Raw genomic sequence first — 26946 nt, forward strand, 5'->3', positions numbered from 1 at the left:
TGTGGGGTTGCAAATGATTAACCCTTCCACTGCCATTAGAACATTTACAAACGCCATCTGTGGTGGCCAACTGTCCGGCAGCGACGAACTGTCCTATATTCCCTTATACAATAACAGAATGTCCTACTAACAGCATTACAGATTCCTGTATGGGAGACACTCCAGTGTCCAACAGCCTTTATTAACCTATAAGTAGGTACAGTAAAGTTTTCTATTACTCACCGCAGGAAGGGTCTGCATCATACCCTTCAAAGAAAACCGAAGAAACAATAGAAAAAATGGTAAAAATGTCATTTGCTTTATTAGATTAGTGTAGCATAACATACAAAGAAATATATTACATCTATAAAAACACAAAAATCAGGAAATACACTATAAAAAAAAAGAGCTTTAATAGGGCCACACTGTACAGCTCGACAATTTCTTGTGAATGCCACGGTAGGGAGAAAATGGTGTTTAGCTAAAAGGTAAACATGAAGAACATACATAAATAAATGCCATAGGATGTTATTACAAACTAGAGAACAGTGATCAATCCCATTTTGTAATGCTTTCTTCTTTATAACAGGTATATATCATGCTCGGCTCAGACACATAACACTCTCTAACTCACTGTGATGTTATACATACCATGATCTTGCATATAATGACACCCCACTCACATTTCAAAATAGCCAGTTACAATGCAGAATCCGTTTCTATTGGCCCAGCTGACACAAGGCTTCCTGGGCCTTTCCAGTAAGAGAGGAGAAATCCCTGCAGCGTGTGACCTGTGGCACGGAATTGTGGAGACCTGACTCTGAAACGGTCCCATTGGTCAGATGGCCAGGAACAGGGCTACTTACTGGTGTAATACTGTCACAATGGTCATGTAAAGTGGCATGGGTTGCTGCTTTAATATGTTTGCTACTTCAGGGGCTTATTTGCAAGGTGATGGGCTCTTCTGCTGTTTAGGCCCAGATTTAGTAAACAGTGCTAAGCTTTAGTGCACTTCAAATCTCATTGACGTGAATGGGTCATAAGGAGGCTCTCTGGCTTTGGTAGATCTGGGCCTTAAAACAGGGCACAATATCACCGTTTATTTGCAGCCGGACCCTTAGCCGTCCAATTTTAATTAGGGTACCCCCTGCTAAAATGTATTTTAAACCCTTCTGTGCTGCTCCATAAAATCATGCAGGACGCGACGACGTAAAAATCAGCTTTCTTGGTATTAGGTGGCTTTCTGATGTACCAGTAGATTCATGTAAAAAGGAAAATAAAAAAAGGGGATAGTTAATTGACTAAAATCTTCTTTATTTTTAGTACTTCAGTATTTAGGTGATACCTTTTTTATTTGGACTAACAATGGATATTGATTGATCACAACTGGACTCACACAGCTATTTCTACTGAATTCTCTCTTGTTAGAGGAAGCACCGAAGTGGTTAGATATAAGCAAATCAGTACGAATTGTTCACAAACTGTCACGGTCATTTAATTAAAAGCAGAACAACAAACATACTTAAACATAATTTCTATAACCAAATTATTCGCACCCTGATGAAATTGGAGTGCTTGAAAAATTATTTCCGTAATCACTTTAACGTGCACTTTGTGTAGTGAAAAATCTAACAGTATTAGACACATTAAATATATTTCTCTGTGTATATTTGACTCTGACCTCTGAATAGTAGTTCACATCAGCTATGTTCTTTGTGGGCAACCAACTATACCCAGTATTAGTGCAGCCATTAATAATTAGATTGTAAGCTCCTCGGAGCAGGGACTCCTCTCTTCCTTAATGTTACCTTTATGTCTGAAGCACTTATTCTCATGGCCTGTTATTTATATCATTTACTACTAGCTCTATGTACATGAATGGTGCTATATAAATAAAGACATACATACATTAAATACAGTTGTTGAAGTGCCAGGCTCTGCACTGCCTGTGACAGTTCGGAGACACACAATGACTAATTGGCAAAGACAGGATATCGGTGGAAATAATGGAAAATCCCCCATGTCATGCACATCAGACACAATTTAATTATGATGGGTAAAAAGGTGACAAAAACCCTTAACAGTAGTACAAAGTAGAGCAAGGACCGAAAACCCATTTGTGTTTCTGCAAATCTTCCACCTGACCCCAAACCTGCTTCACTCACTCCAGTGTTACATCATACGGTGGGATAAGCTGCAAAGTATTGGCATAGTCTGGGTAGTGGCATGCAAATTAGCAGGCAGTGGGAGTGTCATTTGTCTTACCCACCATAACTTGATTGTGTCTGGTTTCCAAACACTTCCAGATTTACAATGTAGAATCATACTGGATACAGTAAATCATCTGTCTCTGAGTAGGTCTATTGATTCTGTTCTTCATTGTCTCAAGCTGTGTAAGGCTGCGCTTACAGTACTGGCTACAGCGACGGCAACGGCGTGCAGCCGAAAAGCAACTAAATGTAGTCCGTAGCGAGCGCTCATAGTGGGGGCGACGTGTGACGTCACAGAGACCAAAATCTCTGTAGTCAAAAGATTGAGACTTGGAGACAGCCACACCACGTGACTGGCAGCAGCCAATCACATAGCCCCTAGCCTTCAGCAACATCGCACACCAGAGTGCAACTTTCGCTATAGCGACGTGTGATGTCACGGGTTGCGTCGCCATTCCTGTAGCCAGTATTACAAGCACAGCCTAAGGCTGCGTCCAGGGTTACAGCAGCCGTGCGGAGGCGCGCTGAGGCTGAGGGAAAGTGGGTGCTTTCCCTGGCCTTGGTTAGCGCGCCGTACGGGGGCGTGTCGGCGGGCGGGCCAGTGACGTCACAAAGCTGATTCGCCCTCATTGGGCGAACCGCTCACGTGACCGGCCCTGCGCTCCCGTGAGCGCTTGAAACTAAAAAAATTCTAAGACCTACGCTTCCGCACGCTTGCGGAAGCATGCGCGAGCCCCTGCTAAAGCCGCTCTCATTGCGGCTGCAGGGGCTCACTGGTAAGCGAGAGCGCGGCTCAGCGCGGACCCTGGACTCAGCCTAATGCAGCAGGCTCAAACACTAGAGAAATAATGTATACATGGGTTGAAAGCTAGAAGGGACATGCACACTGGGCTGACGTTTGCATGCCACTCACTACCCAGAATCCGCGTCTGCATCTTAACTATGACATCTGACAATAGGGCGAGTGTTCCATCATGCAAGGCATGTAACAAATAGATGGCTTCATTACAAAATGTTACTAAAATCAATTTAAAGTTATTTTGTTTTGAAATGTAGCAACATTTTTGCAAGGATTTATATTTTCAAAAATGGACGTTGCACATGGGTTTCTGCCGATCACATAATTGCATCCGTACAAAAATCTAAAAAACACAACAACTTGTTCACATTATTTTTTACGTATAAGAACATCAATCTGAGAATCATAAAAATGCATTTTCTCTACATTTGCAGATTTACAGTAATTGCTTCAAGTATGATCTGAGGCTGGTGGGGCATGATAAAAGTACACCAAGTATTTGGAAGTGCTACAAAGACAAATAACATTTCTAAAAAGCAGCAATAACAGGATCAAGGACCTTACATACACTTCCAAATGTCGTATGCAGGGAGCGGTTGAGAGAAGACGTGTTTGCCCGGAGATGTCCTGGTCGGCACTCTTCTCAAAAACCTTTCAGTGTTGGCTACTGTTGAAGACAAGATAGTGAGCATCAGGGACCATGTGGACTTACCCAGTATTGGTATTTCTTATACACAATATATTCCTCAACACTGGTTTTGCGTAAGAGGCCCTCTGCTGGTTAGTGTGTTGCAGTGCACTAGAAGAAATGGAAGCATTGGCAATCTATACATTATATAAATTAAAGTGGATGAAAAAGTGACAAAAACCCTCCACTGTGTAAATAAAAATATCACTTGGTAGCACATTCACGTCTCAGAAGGGTCAGCACCCCTGCCTTTCCCCCATTATCTCTTAGCATACAGTGCTTCCACTGCCGCCAGGGATTCTGGGTAATGACATGCATGACTGTGTGCTCATTTGCATGTCATTACCCAGAATCCCTGGCTGCAGTGGAAGCACTGTTTGCAAAGAGATAATGGGGAAAGGCAATTTTGCTGACCTGTTTGAGATGTGAATGTGCTACCAAGTGGAATTTGTATTTATTGCAATCACTTATAAAAGTGAAATTGTGTTTTTAGTATTGCTTACCCTTTGCTTGAGGCAATGAAGACGTTAATTTTAGCTTTGATAATTAGATTTTTGTCCATGTTATCTGATTATGACTTCACATATCCTTTTTTTTGGTGGGGGGTGGGGGGGAAATCACTCTGATCACAAACACACCAACTTTTCAAACTACTCAAATAGTAAGTGATCTATTCGATGTCATTAGTAGGCCTAAAGTGCAGTAATGTATTCTGCGCATACTGTACACTAGATGGACATCTTGTAAACTAGGCATGTTTAAAAACGGAGGCCCAGATCCACAAAAGGGTGCTAAGCTATAGCACGCCTTTACTCAGATGAGCACCCTTTTGTGTATCTTGGCCATAGTCTGCAATGGAAGAAACAAAGGTTGATCTATATCAGGAGTGGCCAACTCCAGTCCTCAAGGGCCACCAAGAGGTCAGGGTTTCAGGATATTCTGCTTCAGCACAGGTGGTGCAGTCATTTTGACTGAGCCACTGATTGAGCCACCTGGGCTAAAGCATGGATATCCTGAAACCCTGACCTCTTGGTGGCCCTTGAGGACTGGAGTTGGCCACTCCTGGTCTATATGAACTTCTGGGAAGAAGCTACAGCCCAGTGAGGGCTTTTTCGGAATGGATTTACATTGTTACAAGTTTGGAGTTCATTTCCCCCCTTATGAGATATCATGGGGGTTTTGTGTTTGCCTTCCTCTGGATCAATATACTGCACGTACAAATATAGGATAAAGTATCTGTCGTCTAAATCTAGCATAGGTTGAACTTGATGGACACATGTCTTTTTTTCAACCTCATCTACTATGTAACTATGTCATTGAATTTACACTGGAGTTTTTGATTCTGAGTACCGGAGGTAGTGGTTACATGATACGCTCATTACATGCTAGTTAAGTTGCTTCCATAGCTTGTGCTTCAGGTCTCGCCAGCCATAAATGGATTACACAGTGTGCAACGTATATGAGAAATATCCTCTGCTGGAGAGGGAGGGAACTTCCATAATTTAGAAGAGATCAGTTGAACTTGATACGGACTAATTCATTAATATAGTTGTCTTCTTCAAGGTGTCTTTTTCCTTAAGAGAAAATAGGTGCAGGGTTATAATTCTCAGCTGGTTTCAGACGTCAAGTACTGTAGCCACAACAGTCTCTTTGCAATGATACTTGGAATTTGATTTTGCGTTTGGTATCCCAACACATCTTATAGTTCTAGGCTGCGGCAGCTAAACCCTAGCACCATGATACCGTACAGTAACAAGCCAATGAGAGTGATCTAGCCGCCTCTGATTTTAACCACACAAGTTAAGTACGTTAAGTAAATAACAAACGCTGCTGGATTCTGGGAATAATGCCGTTCAGCAGCAGCAAACTATACCTATGGCCAAAGTCCCATGAGAGAAAACTGCTAACCCAATACACATTTAATTATCATTTGTAACAGAGTGAGCAAAGGCAGCTGGGAGGTTTTCCATGTAGATCAGCTAGAATACCTCCATGATCTACATTTTATGTTCAAATCACTTACTGTCGCATCCCAGCAGTAAAGAGCTTCATCCTTGATACATTTACAATAAGGCTGATACATTTACAATCAGTTTCTTCTTGTACTGCTCCTCTTAGCTGCACTTGTCAACATCTGTCTTCTAGACCAGGGGTGTGCAAACTTTTCCCTGTGCGCACCCTTGCCTGCTCTCCTAGGCGCCTCGAGACCTCCCCCCCGGCGTCAAATGATGCGCGGGGTCATGTGACGTCATGTTGCCATGGTAACGTGACATCCCGTGACGTCGGGGTACCAGGACGGCGCGTCGCGGGAAGTGTATTATTGAGGCCTTGCGTGGTCCCCCAGCATTTAATTTAAATGCCTGGGGGAGAGCGAGGGACCTCTGTAACTGCCGCCCCCCTACACCCCCAGAAAATCTGGCGCTCCCCAGTTTGCGCACCGCTGTTCTAGACCATGCAGATGTTTCTAGGTTAAGCTGTTATTTATCCATTAACCACTTCTGCATCAGGATTTGCATCAGTTGCAATGATACACACGCTTAGCTGTGGCCACTGTATAGGTTTTTGACACATGCCCCAACGAAATGGGACATTTGGCTGCGGCTGCAGTAAGTTCTCCACTAATTCCAGCATGTTGTTCCATCCTTAATCATAGGATTTTGTATAGATCACCACCATTTACACTGTAGGACTCTCAAGTTGCAGAGAAACAGTTGCTACCTGTCACACCGTCCTCAGAACTTTGCCCTCAGCTGCAGCTCAGGCCCTCTGGAACCCTCCATCCGGAGCGAGTAGATTCCAGAGTTGAAGCTGGCACAGAGAACGGAAGAGTTGTCGCAGGCTGCTAAGGAAGACAGAGGCCCTGACCCATCCAAAAAGAGATTGCTGAGGCATGCTGGGAAATCAAGGAGACAAAGCGATTATTTTTCTGCACTGTTTACAAGGTGGTGTTACCATATACAGTATATGTTTAAACCCACATTTTTGCCCAATCATAACTTATATGATTCATGTTTTTACCACAGTTAATGGCCAATCCAATTCAGTTCTTCACAACTATGTAATTAGTAGCTGAACAGGGAAGGGGGAAGAGGGATGCTTCACTCTAACTATGAATGTACTGTAAAACTTTCTAGAATTGAATTGAGGTTCCACCTGAGGATCAAAATGCAATTAGCTAGGGAATAGGTAGAGACAGGGATCCTCTTTGTCGGAGCCCACTCTAAAAAGTAAGGAAGGTGGCTATATATATATATGAAATCAGGTCTCACAATTAGGTACTGGCCCTTATTAGCTAAATGTTGCTACTCGTTAGGTTTTAGCTCTAGAAACACTTATTATCTGCCTTTATAGACCACTAATATGGTTTTCGTCTGATTTGATGTTGTTGGTCTATATGGCACCTTCCTTACGTTTTAGCGTGTGCACCAATAAAAAGGATCCCTGTTCTCCCTCGCTATCTATTCCCTAGCCCAGGGGTGCGCAAACTTCTGGTGCTCCGCCCCACGGCCTGCTATTCCCCAGTGCTTACGCCCCCCTTACCTGTGTGCCGGCGTCAAATGGCGCAGCGGGGACATCTGACGCCATGTCATGTGACCCTGTGGCGTCATTTGGTGCTGGGTTGCCCGTAGCCGGCTGAATCACGTTAACTGAGTTACAGAGGCCTCGCGCAGTCCCCCGGCATTTAACTGAAATGTCTTGGGGAAGAGCGCGGGGCCTCTGTAACCGCCGCGCCTCCCGTGGGGGCGTGCCCCCCAGCCCTAGCCAACTATGTAATTACCAATTTTTACAAATAAATTAAGACTTTTGGGAGTATGGGTCGAAGAAGAATAGCAAAATAGAATTGTCAAAACAGGATGTGTCGTGAGAATGTTACAAGGAAAACAATTTGTAAAGAAGTTGTTAATGTCTTTAACCATTTTTTTTTTTAAAGAAGCAACCCCCCATCCCCTCCCTTTATTTTTTTGTTACAATATTGGAACCTGAGGGTCCTCCAGAGAGAAATCGCACTATTTTTCAGTATCTAGGTTTCTAAGATACTAACAAGAGAAGTTACCAGTATTACCTTCCTGGCTTTTAAAAGGAATTTCAATGGCCGGCCAATAGGAAGCCACAACCGATGATGCTGCAGCTTCCTATTGGCCTGAGATTTGGAAGCCATTTTGTTATCCAAGAGGGAGATTTAAACCCTGAAACTTAAATCAGTAACTTGGGAACCGAGGGGGTCCCCGGGCCCAGAAAAAACGCCGTAGATCCCATCCTGTGAAATAAATGTGGGTTCCAAAAAAAACAACAAGTAGGGGGATTGCTGCTTTAAACTATTAAAGGGTACATAGTTACACAGTAGATGAGGTTGAAAAAAGACATACGTCCATCAGTTCAACCTATGCTAAATTTAGACGACAGACACTTTATCCTACATCCCTACTTACAGTATATTGATCCAGAGGAAGGCAAACACAAACCCAGAAACACATCATCTAATGGTATCTCATAAGGGGGTAAATAAATTCCTTCCTGACTCCAAATATTCACAATCAGATTACTCCCTGGATCAACATCTATCCCATGTTTACTTATTAGCTTCAGTATATCCCTGTATACCTTTCATTTCTAAAAAGATGTCCAATCTCTTTTTGAACATATCTATTGTAAGGTTAAAAACTGTTGGTCTAAATATGCATAGAAAATTGTGTATGTAGACATAAGAGCACACACAGAGCTAATGCAGGGGTGCGCAAAGTGGGGGGCGCGGCTGTTACAGAGGCCCCGCGCTTCCCCGAAAGCATGTAAAATAAATGCTGGGGATCGCATGAGGCCTCTGTAACTTTTACTTCCCTTCCCTTCCAGCGATGCGTCTCCATGGCAACCCAATACATCACGGGGTGACGTGACGCCACGATGCTATGGCAACGTGACGTCACATGACCCCGTGACGTCATATGACGCCGGGTCGTGCAGGGAGGGGCGTGAGTCAGAGGGGAGTGGAAACAGGGGGGGCGCATTTCAAGAGACTTTGCGGCACCCTTGAGCTAATGTAATGTGAAAAAAAAGGTCAATATGATAGTTATGTTGACGTGAAAGTTCATACATCAAGAGCATACCACGTTTATTTCAACAAGCAAAAATCAATAAATATATACATCAACTTTACTACCAGAAATTATATTTTTACATAATTACATAATAGATGTGATTGGAGGGGGGGGGGGGGGGGGGGGAAACCAGGCGGATCCATGATTAAAGCACACACGGAAACATTAACTAAAATGTATTAATGATGGCTATAATTTTTTATTTTATTTTTATGAGCCTCCGGGATAATTATATGATTGCGGTCTAGCGCTCATCACACAGGACTGATTTAATCCATGGTCGCTTTTTAGATTCAAGCTAGATTTGAAATTAATTTACACATTTATTTATGGGGATTATACAATTGTATTATTATTTCTGACTGATTACTTATGACAGATTTATACTTTATTGATATTGAAAATCATCAGCTGGGTAGGGTGATCTTAATTCTGAGATTTTGAATTACCGCTTCTGTAGTTTTTCTTTGTGGGGTTGAAAAAAAAAAAAGATATGTCCATCGAGTTGAACCTGTGATAAATTGACTAAAATACTCATCCTACATTTGTATTAAAATTGATTTGATCCAGAGGAAGGCAAACAAAAAACCCCGTGAAACGTTACTCAATTATGTCTCATAAGGAGAAAAAAATAAATTGCTTCCCAACTCTAGTAATGCCAATCGGATGCCTTTCTATGTTTAACTTATTTGGTTTATCTCTGTATGCCGTTCTGTTCTGAAACATATGTCAACCTTAAAGTTATGTAACATTATTCTCCATCCGTAGTAAATTCTACGTTTGAAATACCCTTACTGTAAAGAACCCTGGTTGATGAAATCTCATGCTCTTCAATCTCAAGGGATTGTCTCATGCACATAATCTCAATGGTGTCGTTATTACTGTCTTTAGGATGAAAAGTATGTATGTATCTACCATTGATGTCAGGCTTACAGGTCTGTAATCCCCTGGTTGTGATCTAGCTCTTTTTAAATATATGCACCACATTCATTTTACGCCAGTCTTGTGGATGAAGCCTGTGGAAATGGAGTAATATAATGGTTGGGTTATGAATGACCTTGGCTCCTTAAGACCACTTGGGTGCATGCCATCAGGGCCAGGAGTTTTATTAACCGTAATTTTATCAAGCCGCCTTTGCCCTTCTTCCCGTGTTAACCAAATGTTAGTTAATTTTGCGGTTGTGTGCATTTTTGAAATTGGCTCCTCCATATACACAGAGGCAAATAATTTGTTTAATACGTCTGCCTTCACCTTATCCTCAATCATTTTCATGCCTATCTCAAATATTTAAGATTAGACAGGTGAACACTGTCCCTTAAACATAGTTATCTTGGAATGCCAATGCCCAAAGAGGGATGCAAGACCAGGATCTGAGCTGAAAATAAAAAAATCTGGATGTATCCCTAGAGATGGGCACATTTGGGAAACATTATGGACGAACTGGAATATCCTTTCCATATAAAACCATATCATGGAGTAGAGAACTTCTAATAAAAGAGTCAGAGAATGAGGGAGCGTGAGGGGAAAGACAGAACTGCAGTAAGCAAGTGAATAAGGAAAAGGGAAGGTGTTATAGGCAGGGAATAAAGCAGTGACTACTCTACCTGGTAAATCTAGACTTCCGCCATGAAATTAGGTCAAGCTTAGCTCACATTTTGGGTTCTAATTACAAGATAGGTAGGCTGGAAATGATTAGTTTTGGGTTTCTGATTCCAAAAACTGATCTGCCCAGTTTTGTTACCACTTAATAAACAAAGCTTCTCCCCTGGTCTCACACACATACATTATGCTGGCCCTGTAAAAGGACCTTTCCCCTCTCTGAAAGGCATAATAAAGCCTGTCTTTAGCTGATGAGTCCAGTAAGGAGCTTGTTAATTTCAGCAGAAGTTAATTGATGAGAGAGAGAAGAGAGAGAAGAGAGAGATTGTGCTGCTAGAGAGATCCCAGGGAAAGAGAGACTCTCTGTTCCAAGGAACACCAGAGGAAGTTCCAGAGGAAGCACCCCACAGACACCAACACATACCCTGAACTGACGTGGAGAGCACCCTGCCTACAGGTACCTCTCTGGACTGTGTCAAAGGTTGCTTAGAGCCTTCCAGTCTTCAGATAGGGACTGCTGAAGTGTTAGTCAGTCCCCTACATGGTATTAGGCCTCGTTATTATTTTCTGCTCTCATTTAGTTTTTGTTTAAAGCTGCTGGCTAATAAGGCCTACGTTTAATTCTCCTAAAACGTCTCAGGTGTTTTACCCTCTGCGCTTATCTCCTACAGTGCCCTATCCAACATTCTTCTCTTCAGTGGCACACAGAACACATACTCATTCACAGACTTGAGTAGGTACCTCCAGTGTCCTGCTGCCAAACCTTCACGGTGCAGTCATGCGATGAGGTTGCTACTAAAGGTGTGGCACACATGCTCTTGGGCAGAAAGATACACGAAGCTGTAGTTTGGAGGTGACCCTTGTATTCACAAACTTTGTCTTTTGTTTGCCTGAGGTCCCAGAGCTAGGAAGGAAAAGGCATAGTTAGAATCATTAAAGTAATCCTCTTCCCCTATTGTGTGATCCCAGCAACAATGCACACAGGAAACAGATTTCTAGCCCTATCTCATTGTATAACAATTGCTCTGTTACATGCTGCTACAGTACGTTTTCATATTAGATTATTTTTGCTTTGCTATATTACTCACAACATACTGGACACCTAACAAGCTCCTATTGAACCCCCAAAATAACCACAACATATATATAAGCATATGAGTGTCACAGAGGAGTGCTACTGAGCATGGCAATATATATTTAAAACCAGAGACAGAACATAAAACACAGACAGAGCTCAGTGCACATCCAGTGAATCTCATACACGGTACAGTGCCTAAATATATAAGTATAAATATCTATTAAATAAAATGGTCTTTTAGTTTAACATTTTGGCCAAATTGTTGTAAGTCCCTGAGTCACTGCACAGCAGACCGCATCTCAAGGGTCCCTAACACTAATATAAATTCTTAATAACCTGTGCAATACCAGGAAGAATGATTTATAGTAAATCTGTCGATATTAGTTGCAAAGTTCTAAGTCTGATTGAAGCTTTTATTAACCTGTACATTACCAGGAAAAGCACTCTGTATTAGATTTGTCACAATCATACTGCAAGCAAGCAAGTTCCCCTGAGAGTGGGAGATGCTATGGAGTGAGCTTTTAACCATTTAAATGTGGGAGGGGGTAAGCTTCAATTAGGTAGGAGGTTGCCACCCTCCAATCAGCTAAGACTAGCTGAACAAGAATTGCAAAGCATACTGGACACCTAACAAGCTCCTATTGAACCCCCAAAATAACCACAACATATATACAGGCATACCCCGGTTTAAGTACACTCACTTTAAGTACACTCGCGAGTAAGTACATCTCGCTCAATAGGCAAACGGCAGCTCACGCATGCGCCAGTCAGCACGTCCTGAACAGCAATACCGGCACCCTACCTGTACCGAAGCTGTGCGCAAGCGGGGAGACTATAGAGCCTCTTACAAATGCGTTATTTACATCAGTTATGCACTTATATGACGATTGCAGTACAGTACATGCATCGATAAGTGGGAAAAAGGTAGTGCTTCACTTTAAGTACATTTTCGCTTTACATACATGCTCCGGTCCCATTGCGTACGTTAATGCGGGGTATGCCTGTATATAAGCATATGAGTGTCACAGAGGAGTGCTACTGAGCATGGCAATATATATTTAAAACAAGAGACAGAACATAAAACACAGACAGAGCTCAGTGCACATCCAGTGAATCTCATACACGGTACAGTGTATATAATATATATGTATAAATATCTATTAAATAAAATTGACAAGCTGCGATGGTTCACTTGTTTATTTACTATATTTATCAATATCAATCTCATGTCTTTTATATTATAATAATTTTAAGTAATATGGATAAGATAAAGGGATTGAATCATTGGGTCCTGTGAGCCGCGCTCTGACCCAATTGTATTCTTAGCAAGCTGCGATGTTTTAGTGAATAATTATATTTAATCTATAACATTTCTAGCTAGGTTATGTATTAAATTATTAAGCAATTATCACATTTTATTATTATTATATATATGTTTTTATGTCAGGTGATTGGTTTCATTTTTGTAATTTGTCATTTGTATTGAGTGTATACTATGTATGTAAAATTGTTCCTGATTGGAGGGTTGAATTGCTGTAATCAGACAAGGTTTCTCATTGGTGGATGTAACAACCATTTGAGGTATTTAAATGCCTCTATGAGAGTTTATGACCACCCCCTGATGAAGTGTCATTTGACACGAAACGCGTTGGTGACGTCATTACGTGACGCCGGACTGTTTGTGTTGCTGCCTGAGCCCAGCCACACTACGAGGAGTCTACACGGGAGCATTAGAGCGCCTAAGGTCTGTTTTTTTCCATCCAGCATTCCCAGCACCTTCTCCCTTCTTGTTACAACTAGGAATTGTGTGATTTTGGGTGTCTGCACCCTTATACTCCACGAGACTTGGGCTCTATTGTATTATTTATTAGTGTCATTTCAGACAGCTTTGATTTGTATGTTCCTGGTATATATGTGTGTTTTTATGATGAATTATCCATTTATGATATAAAATATATGTATTAATTTCGGCTTTTCTTGGTTTCATTTCATGCGCTCCTATTTTTGTTCTTTTGTTCAAGAAGTTATATTTGACATCATAAAACTGCCATTCAATATAATAATGATTTGCACAATGATGGCCTGTGAAGGATACCCAAAGCGCCCCAGATAAAATAATCCTGACATCCTAATCTACCCAGAACATCATTACAGAGCAGATACAGACCAAACATGACAAGCTTGGCTACGCTGGCTTATATTGGTCAACAAAATTGCTAAACTTGGACACCACTTTAAAAAAAACGAGTGCGGGTGATACATGTTAGTGTGTGCTCTCTTACCGTGGCCTCACAGCCCTGACCTCCGAACCCGTTGCTGCTGGTAAGGCAGTAATTTCCATCGGTGCTCACATCACAGTGCATCTGGATGTACTGCTTAATGGGGAAGGTGTAAGCTACTTGCAGCTCCCGTGTGTCCCAAACCCTAAAATAATGCAAAAACGTCTGCTGAGTGGTGAGAATCTTATTGTTTATTGTCACACAAACATTGATCAATTCAGCACTTGGGGGACCGGGACATATTGCTATGCAATTGGTTTCCAGGACGCCTGGCTGCATTGAGGTGGATGCAATGCATTACAACGTCACAAAGCATCATCCACTTGATGCACACACATTTGCAAAGCAAATTCCAGTCCCCGTGTTTAATGCAGATGTAAAGATTGTAGGCATGGCTACAGATGTAGCAAGCTTTATTTTACCTATGGATAACACACAATATCAGAGATGTGTCATAGGATTCAATGACAGTGATACTGCAGAATATCAGAACGTACCCGCGGGACCAATAACCCTCGCTACATTTGTAGGAAAACAAAAAAGAGTCACTTTTCAGTTTGCACCCGTTGTGAGGCTACTTGGTGAATTATGACAGCGGTCAAAGGAGAATCCTGTGAATAGGGCATGTATACGTTGGGATACAGAGCATAAGGAGAGAACTTTGCAAGAGCCGCCCTTTACAATTCCGTTGTGCTCTGTCAAAATATACATTCAATTCTGTTATGCAGAAAGTAACTTACTGACCGTATCATTTTGTCTTCTGAGGTCTGGACAGTGTAGGACTCACCAGGAACCCAACTCAGGTGAGTTACCTGCAGGACAGAGACAAGGGGGTTAATTTATTAGGCTCCGATAGTGTCGATCAGGGCACTAAAGCATGACATTTTCCAGTGACCTCAATTAGAGTTTTCGTGTGATAGCGCTATGACCGGCACTAATCGGAGATAATGAATAACCCTCATTGTGTCCCTTAGTGGAACCACGTAGCAATATAAATTCACCTCTTCCTTCTTTGCCTTCAAAGTGTTTCAGAAAGCAATTATCTTGAAGGAAGCCCATTCAAACTGACAAGACCGTCACACACACACTGTGCACCAGCCTCTCACTCTACCTCCTCCTGGGAGCAATAACTATAACCTGGTGCTGACCTGGCTGACTGTGCCCTGTAATAACAAATAATGGGAACAATCATTTGAGGACCTAACATGCTGATGTTGTGTAGGGTCAATGTTCTGTCGTAGCGAGAACTAAACAATGGCCTTTGTGGCCAAGGCATTTGGTAACACTGGAGACTCTTTGATGTATTTATTAACCGACTTGCTTCTGGAGAGATCTAAATCCCCAATCTTAACTAAAAGGAAGAAAGGAACAGCGGATCTTACCAGGTTTCTGGAGATGGTTGCTTTCTGTAGACACGTCCCAGATTCTACGTCCCACTTACAAAGGGTGTTGTCACGGGAGCCTGTAAGCAACTGGGCCGAATCTGCAAGCAGATGGATACTATCCCATGAAACCATTCAGGTTTGGCCGAGACGAACAACCAGCTATTACAATACTGATCCTTAAAATGAGTGACTGACTCGCAATAAGGGAGAGTTGATATGCCGGAGTTTCAGATGGCAAATCATATTCTCAAAGAAATGTTTTAGTATACTTTCCATCAATGCTATATCCTTTCTCCCGTCTATCTCTGCTACACATGATGCACACACTTCTACTTCTCTCAGTGCCCAAACATTAGGCCCCTTAAAAAAAAACTTAAATTCCACAATTAGCTTCCCTATAAGCAGTTACACTGTAACACCCTGGGAAAGCGCCATGTAATCTTATGGTGGTGGCTTGTCTCCTGCCTTAAATAATAGCTGCAGTATAAAAGGTATACAGAGGCACTCTCAATGCCAATATGAGTTCAAGGGGAAAAAAAAGAAGAGAAAAAACCTTGGTGCAAACTAACCCGTCAGTCCCCCTATGTTCCAAATAGAGGCCTATAGTTGTGTCATGTAGATAAAAAAGATGGATGCACACAAGTAATTATGCTAAATTGCTAAGGTTTACTGCATAGTATTAGGCAGAACTGAAGTTTAGCCTACTACTATGCAGCAAACCGTAGCAATTTGGCATAATTACTTGTATGCCGCCATCTTTTATTCTACATCACTCAATGAATAGCTGTAGGATTCTAGGGGCAAAGACTTCTCTCTCACACATGTCTATAGCACCAACCTATGTATTGGCATTGTACAGCCTTGAGTATGCAATGCTGCATCCCATATGGTGAAGCTATGAGAGCATTGTCAGCACATGATAAGAATAGTCACCTGAAATATAATACTGATAACCATAGTACAGCAGGGGGACTCAATCCAGTCCTCCAGCCCGCCCCTCGCCCCCTCCTCCCCCCAACAACTCAGGTTTTCAGGATATCCCCCTTCAGCACAGGTGGCTCAATCAGTCCCTGCCGTAGCACAGGTGGCTAAATCAGAGGCCCAGCTGAAGCAGACATAGCCTAAAAACCTGATCTGTTGGGGGGGTCTTGAGGACTGGAGTTGAGCACTCCTGTTGCACAGCATTGGTATACACCAGGCCTGCACAACACGCGGCCCGCCTGCACTCACTGTGCGGCCCGCAGCGTCTTTCTGCTCTCCCCCTCCCTCCCGAGTCCACTCTCCCGCGCCCCCCGCGAGCCCGCTGTCACCATCCCCCGCGAGCCCGCTCTCCCTCTCGCAGGGTAGCAGCGTGCTCTAGCATTGAGGCACTTCCTGCCTGCTGCTTGCTAGAGCGTGCGTGCACTCCTGCCTGCTCTGCCGCCGCCTCCTCCACCGCAAACCAAGGTAAGGTAGGGTAGGGAAGGGGGGGGGGGGTTGAAGTGCAGGGGGGGGGCGATTTGAAGTGCAGGGGGGGTTGATGTGAGGTGCTGGTGGGCTTGATGGGAGGTGCTGGGGGGCTTGATGGGAGGTGCTGGGGGGTTAATGTGAGGTGCTCGGGGCTTGATGTGAGGTGCTCGGGGGTTAATGTGAGGTGCTGGGGGGCTTGATGTGTGGTGCAGGGGGGGTTGATGTGAGGTGCTGGGGGAGTTGATGTGAGGTGCAGGGGGGTTAATGTGAGGTGCAGGGGGACTTGATGTGAGGCGCAGGGGGGGTTGATGTGAGGTGCAGGGGGGTTGATGTGAGGTGCAGGGGGGTTGATGTGAGGTGCAGGGGGGTTGATGTGAGGTGCAGGGGGGTTGATGTGAGGTGCAGGGGGGTTGATGTGAGGTGCAGGGGGCTTGATGTGTGGTGCAGGGGGGGTTGATGTGAGGTGCTGGGGGAGTTGATGTGAGGTGCAGGGGGGGTTGATGTGAGGTGCAGGGGGGTTGATGTGAGGTGCAGGGGGGTTGATGTGAGGTACAGGGGGGTTGATGTGAGGTGCAGGGGGAGTTGATGTGAGGTGCAGGGGGGGAGAGTGATGTGAGGTGCAGGGGGGGGGTGATGTGAGGTGCAGGGGGGAGAGTGATGGGAGGTGCAGGGGGGGACAATTATGGGAGGTGCAGGGGGGACAATTATGGGAGGTGCAGGGGGGAGAATGATGTGAGGTGCAGGGGGAGAGTGATGGGAGGTGCAGGGGGGAGAATGATGTGAGGTGCAGAGGGGAGAATGATGTGAGGTGCAGGGGGAGAGGGATGTGAGGTGCAGGGGGGTGGGATGTGTGTGGTGTGCAGGGGGGTATTGTGTGTTTGATGTGGAGTGGGAGTATTATGTGTGTGGGTGAGGGGGAGAGATGGAGGTACGAGAGATAGATAGGGCGTATCACAAAGGTTGAAAGTGAGGGGTTCTGGGGGAGATATGAGGATGATGATGAAGGGGGATGGGGGAGATATGAGGATGATGATGAGGGGTGCTGGGGGAGATATAAGAGGATGATGATGAGGTGCTGGAAGAGAGATGATGATGATGATGATTTTACCCGTGCGGCCCAATTTTTTTTTCCTTGGAGCAGTTCGGCCCTTCTCACGTTACGAGTTGTGCAGGCCTGGTATACACTGAGGGTTGTCGCTCACCTGGGCTCACTGCTAGCCCGGTCACTATTAAATGATGCCCAAGAAACTTCTGTGCAGTTCCAAGCTTCCCATGGAGATCCCACATTAGCACAGTCTTGTCTCGCGAGGCGCTGAAAAGATGGTTTGATCCAAAGACGCAGGCGACCTGCACAGCAGAAATAATGAACCAAGGTCACACACACACACACACACACACACTTCCCCCTCTGGGAATGATACCTGGTGGTTGGAGGGGGGGAAGGTTAGGGGGGTAGGTCTGCTCTGGTCTGTTTGGAGCTGCTCAGCCATGTGGGGGGCAGAGAAACAGGCAGGGCTACGAGGGATTGGCTGTGTGCAGTGACAGCCCCGCCCCCTCTGCAAGCAGGGAAAAAAAGAGCTACCGGGACTTAGTACCACACAGTACCATCACAAAAAAAAACCTGGGTGGGGGTATCTCAGTGGTAACATCACAGCCTTTAAAGCGGACGAAGCCAGATCATATTCCAGTGTCAGCTCCTTGTGATCTTGGGCAAGTCCCTTTATCTCCCTGTACCTCAGACGCACACACTAAAAAATTATGCGGTTTGGCAAAATCCTTTCCGGGTTTTCCTATTCCGGTTCGGGATTTTGCACTTGCTCGCCCTCTGTGGCTGGATCGTCCATTTTTGCTCCTGGCAACTTCCTTTAAAAAGGACAGCCCTGCTAGCAGGAAGTTGCAGAGCAAAGTCCCAGTTTCCTGCTGTGTTCATGCAACGCGTTTAATGTTTTTTGTCTCTCACGTTACCAGACCCGGCTCACGTACCTCGACTACCCTTGTCTTCAGCCCGCCCCGACCGTTGCAAGTACCTCGACTAACCTTTGATTTCAGCCCGCCTCGACCTCTACATCCACACCGACTACGCGACTCTGCTACCAGCCCTGACATTCGGCCTACGACTCACTACTCTATCAGGACTCTGTCCCTCGGCTCAGGTCGGTTCTTTCACCTTCCTACCTCAGCCCTGCGGGTCACTTCCTGTTTGAGACGAGCATCGTTACAAAAATTGATTGTACGCTCTACGGGGCAGAGACATATGCTTGAAAACTTCTAATGCAGCACATAGTTTTAATTAAAAGGACCCCAAAGTTCACAAGGTGGTTACATTTTGGATTGCTAAACAAAACGATTACTGGTTTCAACTAGCAAAAAAAAGCAAGATCTGATCTTATCCCAATGACATTAGGGACCTTGGGGTCAGATGTAGGCTGACTCTTATATTGCAAATGGGAATAAAAAACTGGGAAACAAATATATACAGTAAGTATTTGTGGAATTAGGGTTCAGAGGATGCAAAACATTTTTTTGAATGGAGCAGCACAAATTACTGCTTTCCAGACCCAAAATGGAATGTTTTAGTATCTTTTCAAACTGCTGACCCTTCGTTTTTAATACCAGCTCTGTTTCTGGTTATACCATTTCCAGTACCAAGATACGGAGGCCTGCAAAAATAGGCTTGCAATGCCACACTGCAATGGAAACTAGCGACTGCAACGGCAACCACAGAAGCTGGACACAAAGGAATCGGACAAGAACGGCATCATCTGAGGGGATTTATCAAATGTAAAAATGGTTTCGCTTTGGGAACAAACCTACATTTAAACATAACCGTGCTGGAATTGTGAAGGGACTCATATCTGGCACTAGTTCAGGGGGGCAACTCCAGTCCTCAAGGGCCACCAACAGGGCAGGTTTTAAGGAATCCTCTGATTCAGCACAGGTGGCTCAGTAAACTTATCACCGGGATCAAGGCACCAGACAGGACAAAGCAGTTCAATAAAGAATTGTTATTCTAGCCGTAGTCTGCAAGCACAGAAAACACAGATCAGAGATATACTCACTAAAACGAGGGGCAAACGGTGGTAATCCTATCTGGCCAGGTGCTGAGCGCCACATTCAAGGCTTACCCAGGGCTTGCTTCCACTCTCCGTTGAGGTAGGAACCATCCAGACCTCTTTGGTGCAATCTGCGGCAGAGCACTTTCAGATCTCCCACAGAAATATCCTGCTCTCCACTTCTCCGGCAACTCACAGTCTCGCAGCACAACGCACATGTAACTGTTACATACGCCCATAACATATATTATGTATGTATAGCTTTATTTATATAGCACCATTAATGTACATAGTGCTTCACAGCAGTAATATACGTGATAATTATATAAAAAACAAATAATACAAACAACACATAATGGGAAGAAGTGCTTCAGACATAAAAGTGACACTTAGGAAAAGGAGCCCCTACCCCGAAGAGCTCACAATCTAATTTTCACTAACTGTCCATGAAACGTGTAAGGATGTATTGTCATTATAACTCTGAGCCCAGGACATACTTGACAACGAGAGGTAACTCAATGTATTATTTTCGGGTAAAACATTTTAGAAATAAAATAAACCTGTACTGAAGCAGGGATATCCTTAACCCTGGCCTGTTGGTGATCCTTGAGGACTGGAGTTGGCTACATCAAGACTAGTTTATCTAGACTCCTGAGTATTGCTCCTTGGCTTCCAATTACCTTAGTCACTTCTCGATCGTGTCCCACAAATTTCTTCAGTGCGGTTCCTGTCCTCCAGTTAGATACAACAACAGTCTGAGGAAGAAAGTTATTGAGAAGCTTTAGGAGGAAGTCCCATTTGGAAGAAGGATGATTTTAAGCACTGGTTCCCAATCCCTTGCCTGTGGACTAGCTCTGGGCACTAGATAAGAGATCTCTACACTGCCATTATTTATTAGCATGGGATGCTCAGAACGGTATCTCTGCTCCCGATATAATATACCAATAGCAATTCAACAAGTTACTTGGTGTGATTATCTTGTGGATGAAAGCTATGTATAAGTATTGCACTAGAGCTGCATTATTAAGATATTTGTTGGCACTAGTCCTTACAATTATGAATGTAGATTTGTTGTAGGTTGTCATACCTTTGAAGGGACCGGAACAGTGCACTCAAAGAAGAAACGTGAGAGGATTTAACAGCTCTGCACACTGTAATTTCATTTATAAAAAACCCTGGTGTTGTTCCCCCAAAAGCCTTAAAAATAGCCACTTAAGCACGGGGCGAGTGCCTATCTATGCCGGGCGAGCTACCTGCTGCGGGCAGTACAAGGACATCTGTTCTGGGCCCGGCGGTGGAGGGGGCCCACCCCGGCGATTCGAAACCAGAAGTTAGGCTCCACCGGGAGTCGGGCCCAACTTCTGCTACCGTCTACCTGGGTGGGACTCAACAGGGTAGAGCTGGGTGGGGTCTTAGGAGAGAAGGGGGGTGATAGAGAGGTGGAGAGAGAGTGAGAGAAACAAGGTGGGGGGAGAGGGAAAGGGGCGGCGGAAAAGGGAGAGATGGGGGAGGGGGTAAAGAGAGAAAGGAGGAAAAGAGGGAGAGGGGGACAATAGAGAGGTGGACAAGAGAGAGAGGGGGACAGGAGGGAGAGGGGGACAGGAGGGAGACAAGAGGGAGAGGGGGACAAGAGGGAGAGAGGGTGGGGGTAGAGAGGTAGGAGTGAGAGAGATATACAGTACAGGTAATCGTAATAATTAAATAACCTAACAAGCAGGAAACATGTTTACTAATCTGTAAGGCTGCCCTAAAAGGTAATCACAACCTACAATGAATCTATAAATGTCCTGCACCAATACAGCTACCGGAACTCTGAACTACAATTACAAGCATAACATATTTAGAAAGATGGTTGGGAACATCTGCTTTAAACCATCAACATTTCCAAACCAGGTATCAAATGAACATTGTTAGGAGACACATGTGTCACGACACCAAGACACATATTTCGACCAAATCACTTTTTAACCCAGACCCTCAGTGGTTCGTCTTGGGCCCTTGTTCCTGTCCTGTCCCTTATCCTGTCTTTTGTCATCTCACAATCTCTCATTAATCCCACCCAACAACATTATGAAATGGTTCTTTCTCTGTAGTGTCTCACCTCCTAAGCTGCGGCCACGCTGCCGCTGAACGCGCTCATGCTTGAGAGCGGTGACGTCACCAACTCTCCAAGCCTGAGCGCTTGGCTGTTCTTCTGCAATTTTCGAGCGGGGGGCGTGGCGTTTAAGGGAGGGGGCATGTAATTGGCTGGATCAGGGCGTGTTATTGAAAGAACTATTGTGACGTAATTTGGGGTCATGTGACCCTTCTGAGCGCTTGGAAATCAATTTTCCATGTCGCCCCAAGCGCTGAGCATTGCCGAGCGTACGTGCGCGTGCACGAAGCGTCAGCTTGGCCATGCTCATTAGATTACATTAAAGTAAGCACGCCAAGCATGAGCATGCTCAGCGGCAGCGTGGACGCAGCCTAAGACAAAGGTAGCACAGTGAAATGTTTATACTACACCAATATCAATGAAACACATACATAGAATAAATACATGGAACCATGTATTGTATTGTATTGTATGTCTTTATTTATATAGCGCCAAAAGTGTACTCAGCGCTTCACAAAGAATACAGCACAGGGAATTATAATAATACAATAAGTGCAGACAAAAATCAGACAATGGGAAAGGAAATTCCTGCCCCGAAGAGCTTACAATCTACGCTATGTGCATGGCTATTGTAGAGTGGACACAAATAACACCTTTGTCATTGTGCGCTTCACGTTTCAAGATCTATGCTACAATTTCTACCCCATGTGCCAGAGCTTGCAGTTTCAGGAGTGTCAAAAGAAGGCGTTAGGGTGGAGTAACGAGTCACAGATTTGAACGAGATGTATTAAACGAAATGCCACTTCCTGTGTCATAAAATCCGCCAGGACTGAGATGGCGTAAAACTTCTCCGTTCCACGTCTGAGCCAGAAACTGGAGCAACATGCTTGTTACATGTGAGGCAGCTTGGAGCACAAACTGGTGCAGCGCTTCAAATCAAGCTTTTCTGTGCGTTAATACATAGACCCTGTAATACTTATACTGCAACAAGTTGTAATGGTTCTTCTTCACCATGCAGGCCTGTGGAACTGGTGGGACTGCCACTCCCAGCAGTGCGGTCTCGCTCACAGCACCTGAGATTTCATATGTTTCCCTGCAGATTGGGTTGTATTTGTGGTGGTACAATGCTCAGATCTCACCTTGTGCAGGGGGTCTAACCGGACAGACACTACTTTGCACTCCCATCTCAATGTAACTCAGCACTGTCCGTGCCCAGGCTGCTTACATGGGATAAGTAGTCAAAAGACCTGCTATGCGGAAAGGTCTTGTTCTGGCGCTGTAGTACCGGTCTATGACATTTGGTTGCGGCAGTTTTGCTGCGACCAAATGGCAGTCACTTCGTCCCGATTCAACCCGCCGCTGGAACCGCAGGCCACTAAGGGCAAGTGCCTAAATCCCCTACCCGAAGACCTTACCCTAAAACATCTTAAATTAACCCCTACCCTCACCACCAAAACCTTTTAAATTAACCCCCTACCCTAACCACTAAAACCCCTTAAATGAACCCATCCTAACCACTAAAACCCCTTAAATTAACCCCCTATCCTAACCGCTAAAACCCCTTAAATTAACCCCCTACCCTAACCACTAAAACCCCTTAAATTAACCCATCCTAACCACTAAAACCCTTTAAATTAACCCCCTATCCTAACCACTAAAACCCCTTAAATTAACCCATCCTAACCACTAAAACCCCTTAAATTAACCCCCTACCCTAGCCACTAAAACCCCTTAAATTAACCCCCTACCCTAACCACTAAAACCCCTTAAATTAACCCCCTACCCTAACCACTATAACCCCTTAAATGAACTCCCTACCCTAAAACCCATTAAATTAACCCCTACCCTAACCACTAAAACCCCTTAAATTAACCCCTTACCCAAAATAGTAATTAGACTTACCTTAGCAGTGTATACAACAAAAGACAGGGGTGCCCAATGCTACATCAAATTGACAAAACATATATGGTAATAAGTATCAAGTTTAAAACCAAGTAATTACTATTATTATTGAAGTATTTAAACTTGATACTTATTACCATATATGTTTTGTCAATTTGATGTAGCATTGGGCACCCCTGTCTTTTGTTGCATACATTTGCCATGCTCAGGTGCACTAATTTTGGCATAAATATATATTCATGATGTGGTGGGTGCAGGAGTTTGAGCTACCTGGGAATATGTGTGTGTTAATCAATTTCTGACTGGTAACAGTCTCTGGAGGTTAGGTGGCGCCTCCCCCCAGAGATCACCCCTCCCCACCTTTTTAACTTGCGAGGTTCTGGCAATTTGCTCAATGGACAACTCACTACAGTTGCTTCCCCTCATACAGAGGTAACAGGAAGGGTTCACAGTTTTAGTGTAGGACCTGCATTTTTGGTTGACCTTGACGTTTGGTATGCAGGCTTACGACGCTTTGGCCAAAGGGTTTAACTAAAAAAACAAGTAATTACTATTATTATTGAAGTATTTAAACTTGATACTTATTACCATATATGTTTGGTCAATTTGATGTAGCATTGGGCACCCCTGTCTTTTGTTGCATACATTTGCCATGCTCAGGTGCACTAATTTTGGCATAAATATATATTCATGATGTGGTGGGTGCAGGAGTTTGAGCTACCTGGGAATATGTGTGTGTTAATCAATTTCTGACTGGTAACAGTCTCTGGAGGTTAGGTGGCGCCTCCCCCCAGAGATCACCCCTCCCCACCTTTTTAACTTGCGAGGTTCTGGCAATTTGCTCAATGGACAACTCACTACAGTTGCTTCCCCTCATACAGAGGTAACAGGAAGGGTTCACAGTTTTAGTGTAGGACCTGCATTTTTGGTTGACCTTGACGTTTGGTATGCAGGCTTACGACGCTTTGGCCAAAGGGTTTAACTAAAAAAACAAGTAATTACTATTATTATTGAAGTATTTAAACTTGATACTTATTACCATATATGTTTGGTCAATTTGATGTAGCATTGGGCACCCCTGTCTTTTGTTGCATACATTTGCCACACTCAGTAGCACTCATTTTGGCATAAATATATAGTCATGATGTGGTGGGTGCAGGAGTTTGAGCTACCTGGGAATATGTGTGTGTTACCTTAGCAGTGGCCAGCGGCGGATCGGCTACGGTGGCGTGGTGAGTAGCGGCGAAGTGCCAGGCGGCCATTTGTACGCGACCAAATGTCCCATTCCGCTGTAGTACTGTCCTCGGGGACGGATCTAACACGAGCTGCTTTATACTATTACAGTGTGTACCATGTGTAAGGCCAAGTGTCCAGTGCTCGGCTGCTGCACAATCAGCACATACCTTGTCTTTCCCTCCTGACACGCACAGGTCGGATTTCAGGGCAGCGATGTAGGTAACGGCATCATTGTGAGCACGGCTGTGCTGCTGGACCGTCTGAACAGGAGCGCTCTCTTCCACATGACTGTCAGCCCTGGGCAACAAGGGACACAGGATCATCACAGGGATGTGCCTGAGGAAGGTCACGTTTAGCTGACCGAAACGTTGGATGCAGTGCCTTGTGTTATTCAATATCATTACAGTTGTTTCATCTACTTGGCTGTGTGCTGTCTCTCCTTTCCGGATCCACCTTCTGGTAATATCTGATATATATATATATGTATATCAAATTTTAAAAAAAATGTCGCTACCGTTCTGTTGCTAACGAAATGCTTTTATTTGTACGAGCTTTCGTACTGGTCTGCACCCCTGCCTTTCACCATTATCACCCAGCACACAGTGCTTCCACTGCAGCCCGGGATTCTGGAAAATTACATGCAAATGAGCACACAGTGCCACCTTTTGCCTCAAAACCATGTAACATGGTCCCCTGTAAGCTAATGATAATGGTGAAAGGTGGCAGGATGGCAGACCTGTCTGAGACATGCAAATGAGCAAATGAGCATACAGTAATATTTCCATTTGCTATATGCTTTACTGTGGAGGGTTTTTGTCACTTTTTTTACCCACCGTAACTTAGTTAAGTGTGGTGAAACATCTACTAAGCTTCATTTTGCAAAGCCAGTATAACCAACCCCACACTGATGAGACCCAATAAGGTCGAAACGGCTGTCTGTGGTTGGGTTTACTGGCTATGCATCTTAACCCAGGCTGTGCTCAAAGCTGTGACCATGCAGCAAGCATAAGCTTACAGGGGACCATGTTATATGGTTTTGAAGCAAAAGGTGGCACTGTGTGCTCATTTGCATGTCATTGCCCAGAATCCCTTGCTGCAGTGGAAGTGCTGTGTGCTGGGTGATAATGGTGAAAGGCGGGGGTGCAGACCTGTCTAAGACATGCAAATGAGCATACAGTAATATTTCCATTTGCTATATGCTTTACGTACGAGGATCCCCTGTACCTGCGTTTTTAGCATGGGCAAACACATTCTCATTCTCCCGCTGGAGCACACCTCGCCATGTTTGGTTGTGCGCTTTTTTCTCCATTCCAATGTTTGTTGTACTCGTCACTACAATTTTTGTACAATCATTTCTGCAGGCTCCCTTGCCATCCAAATCCTACCCCAAAAAAACAATTGAACCCCATAGCAGCTAAAAGGGGCCAGCAATGCCCCTCTGTTAGTGACGTGGTAAAGTCAGCAGCTCCTGTGGTTTTACCTGTATTTGGAGCTGCTTCGTCTGACTTTACTCTGCAGCTTCCCCATGGTTCTGAGAAGATGAAGCATACACATGGGCTGATACAATGTGCAGCTATCAGCACTGGGACATCAGGAATACGGCAAACATTTTGTAGTGATCTGAAGGGAAGTAATAGATCAGCTGTTAAAGAGGCAATCCAAGCAAGTGATTCTTTAAGCGATTTAAAAGAGGGAGTCTCCGGAGCTGAATCCCATTAATTTCAGCTCCAAGGACCCCATGCTTCCGGAGATACTTACCTTGGTAGGGGGTGCGGGTAGCCACTCTGCTTGGCTACCAGGGTTCAGGTAATGGCAGAATTTCAAAGCTCCTGCATCCTGCGGGCCAATAGGAAGCTGTGATGTCATCAGATGCGACTTCCTATTGGCCCCACGTGACACGGAAGCTTTAAACTTTGCCGAGGTACCGACACCACCTTTGGGAGGTCTGTATCTCCGGAAGCAAAGGGTCCACAGAGCTAAAATTAACGGGGTTCAGCTACGGAGACCCCCTGCTTCCTACCTATGTAAAGAAATTATAATTTAAAAAAAAAATTGCTTCAATTGCTCCTTTAAACAAAAAACAGCCTTGAAAAATCTCTCA

General features: G+C 44.3%; 1 protein-coding gene across 7 annotated transcripts in view; it reads right to left on the reverse strand.

The window, feature by feature from the left end:
- Window positions 1-277: 277 nt before the first annotated feature.
- WDR31 (WD repeat domain 31) overlaps window positions 278-26946 on the reverse strand; it is a 35465-nt gene continuing 8796 nt past the window's right edge. For 3 of the 7 annotated variants that reach the window (XM_075579212.1, XM_075579213.1, XM_075579214.1), the window contains 10 exons: window positions 26326-26465; window positions 25013-25142; window positions 20293-20367; window positions 17762-17906; window positions 15108-15208; window positions 14470-14537; window positions 13729-13870; window positions 11110-11272; window positions 3553-3655; window positions 278-1222 (listed from right to left, as the gene is read on the reverse strand). In XM_075579212.1, coding sequence (XP_075435327.1) covers window positions 1111-1222; window positions 3553-3655; window positions 11110-11272; window positions 13729-13870; window positions 14470-14537; window positions 15108-15208; window positions 17762-17906; window positions 20293-20367; window positions 25013-25142; window positions 26326-26399 — 1113 coding nt within the window. In that variant the 5' untranslated portion in view covers window positions 26400-26465 and the 3' untranslated portion in view covers window positions 278-1110. Of the gene's footprint in view, window positions 3656-6394; window positions 6570-11109; window positions 11273-13728; window positions 13871-14469; window positions 14538-15107; window positions 15209-17761; window positions 17907-20292; window positions 20368-25012; window positions 25143-26325; window positions 26466-26946 lie in introns of all 7 variants that reach the window. The other 4 variants (XM_075579215.1, XM_075579216.1, XM_075579218.1 and 1 more) reach the window with 4 other exon arrangements.

The sequence above is a fragment of the Ascaphus truei genome, chromosome 21 (assembly GCF_040206685.1).
Source record: "Ascaphus truei isolate aAscTru1 chromosome 21, aAscTru1.hap1, whole genome shotgun sequence".
NCBI classification, from domain to species: domain Eukaryota; kingdom Metazoa; phylum Chordata; class Amphibia; order Anura; family Ascaphidae; genus Ascaphus; species Ascaphus truei.